The sequence below is a fragment of the Dichomitus squalens genome, assembly GCF_000275845.1.
Source record: "Dichomitus squalens LYAD-421 SS1 unplaced genomic scaffold DICSQscaffold_14, whole genome shotgun sequence".
NCBI classification, from domain to species: Eukaryota; Fungi; Basidiomycota; class Agaricomycetes; order Polyporales; family Polyporaceae; genus Dichomitus; species Dichomitus squalens.
Genome location: NW_006766896.1, coordinates 141,699 through 143,286, shown reverse-complemented (window position 1 = coordinate 143,286; position 1,588 = coordinate 141,699). Strand labels below are relative to the sequence as shown.

Sequence of the window (1,588 nt, the reverse complement as noted above, 5' to 3'; positions counted from 1 at the left end):
CAAGCTCGCTATTCGGACTCGGAAAACGTCGAAGAATTTCTACAAGAAATGGTGCGCCTGCGCGAGACGCTGGCGACCATGGGACACGCCCTGATGGAAGAAGAGTTCGCGATCACGCTTCTCACGGCGCTACCGGACAGCTGGGACCCGATGGTCAGCTCGATCAATCACGCAACAGATCTCAAGGATGCCGATGAGATCATCGCGCGGATCAGGCAACATGCAAGCCGCATCAACGACTCGGAGGTCGCGATGGCGGCGCGCGCAAAGAAGGGCAGAGGACCCCCTTTGTGCTATACGTGCGGTAAGCCCGGTCTGGCGCGCGACTGCCCTAACCACGACGCGAAGGACGCGAAGGGGAAGAAGAAGGGCAAGGGCGACAAGGACGACGGGAAGAGCGACAAGCGCAAGCCCAAGAAGGACGGGCCGAAGGCGCTGGCTGCCGAAGAAGATGGCAGCGACAGCGACTCCGATGAGTACGCATACGCGCTAATCGAACAGGTCGACAGCGATTTGGACGAGGACTCCGAGGAGCTTGCACTGGTGGCGCGGGTAGCTCGGGATGCTTGGGTAAGCGATTCCGCTACTACGGTGCACGTAGCACGCGCGCGCGCCGATTTTTTCAGGTATACGCCGACGCCCGGCGACAGTTTGAAAGGCGCAGGAGTCACGCCCATCCTCGGGCGCGGAGATGTCAAGATCGAATACGAGTACGACGGGCGCAAGACAGTTGTCGAGCTGCGAAACGTGGTCCACGCTCCCGGAATCCCTCACAACCTCATCGCCCTGGGGCGCGTTGAGGCAGGCGGACACTCGGTCACCTTACAAGACAGCAAGATAGTTTTCAAGAACTCAAAGGGACGAGCTTACGCGGAAGGCACACGGGTGGACAACCTGTACGTGATGCGCGCCACCACCGTACACGACAAGACACCGGATCTCGCGTGTGCGGCGGCGGTTACACGACCCCGCCGGAAGCGGACGTATGACGAGTGGCACCGCGCCCTCGGTCATATCGGTATGAAGGCTGTCATCGCCATGAAGACCAAGCACCTTGTGGAAGGCATAGAGGTGGACGAACGCGTCCCTCCCGCGGAGCAGTGCGAGGCCTGCGTCCGCGCAAAGCAGACCGTCGCACTGTACCCGAAGAAGTCGGACACGGTTGTGGCCGCGATCGGTGACCTGACAGTCATGGACCTGTGGGGGAAGGCCCCTACGACAGGGATCCGCGGTGAGAAGTTCTTCTCGACTTTCACTGACATGCACGCGCGTCGTACAGTTGTAGAATTCTCCAAGACGAAGACAGATGAGTTGGAACACTTCAAGGCGTACCAAGCACTCGTCAAGAACACCCACGGAGTCACCCTCAAGGCCGTCCGTTTTGACAACGGAGGCGAATATATCAGTAAGGACTTCATTGCCTACTTGAAAGCTGAAGGCATTACAGTACACACTACGACGCCCAAGTCCTCCGCACAAAACGGTGTTGCGGAGCGCGTCAATCGCACCGTGATGGACCGCGCGCTGGCGCTCCTCATCGCGGCAGGTCTCCCCAAGTTTCNCTGGCCCGAAGCCGTGGCCCACGTCG

The 1,588-nt window shown here is 59.9% G+C and overlaps 1 protein-coding gene across 1 annotated transcript; it reads left to right on the top strand.

Annotated features, from left to right (window-relative positions):
• On the top strand, positions 1-594 carry DICSQDRAFT_12650 (uncharacterized protein; the record flags this gene model as incomplete). The annotated part of the gene is made up of 1 exon (XM_007365734.1): positions 1-594. A coding segment is annotated over one exon (594 nt), but the record flags the coding sequence as incomplete, so codon positions are not given.
• Between the last annotated feature and the right edge of the window lie 994 nt (positions 595-1,588).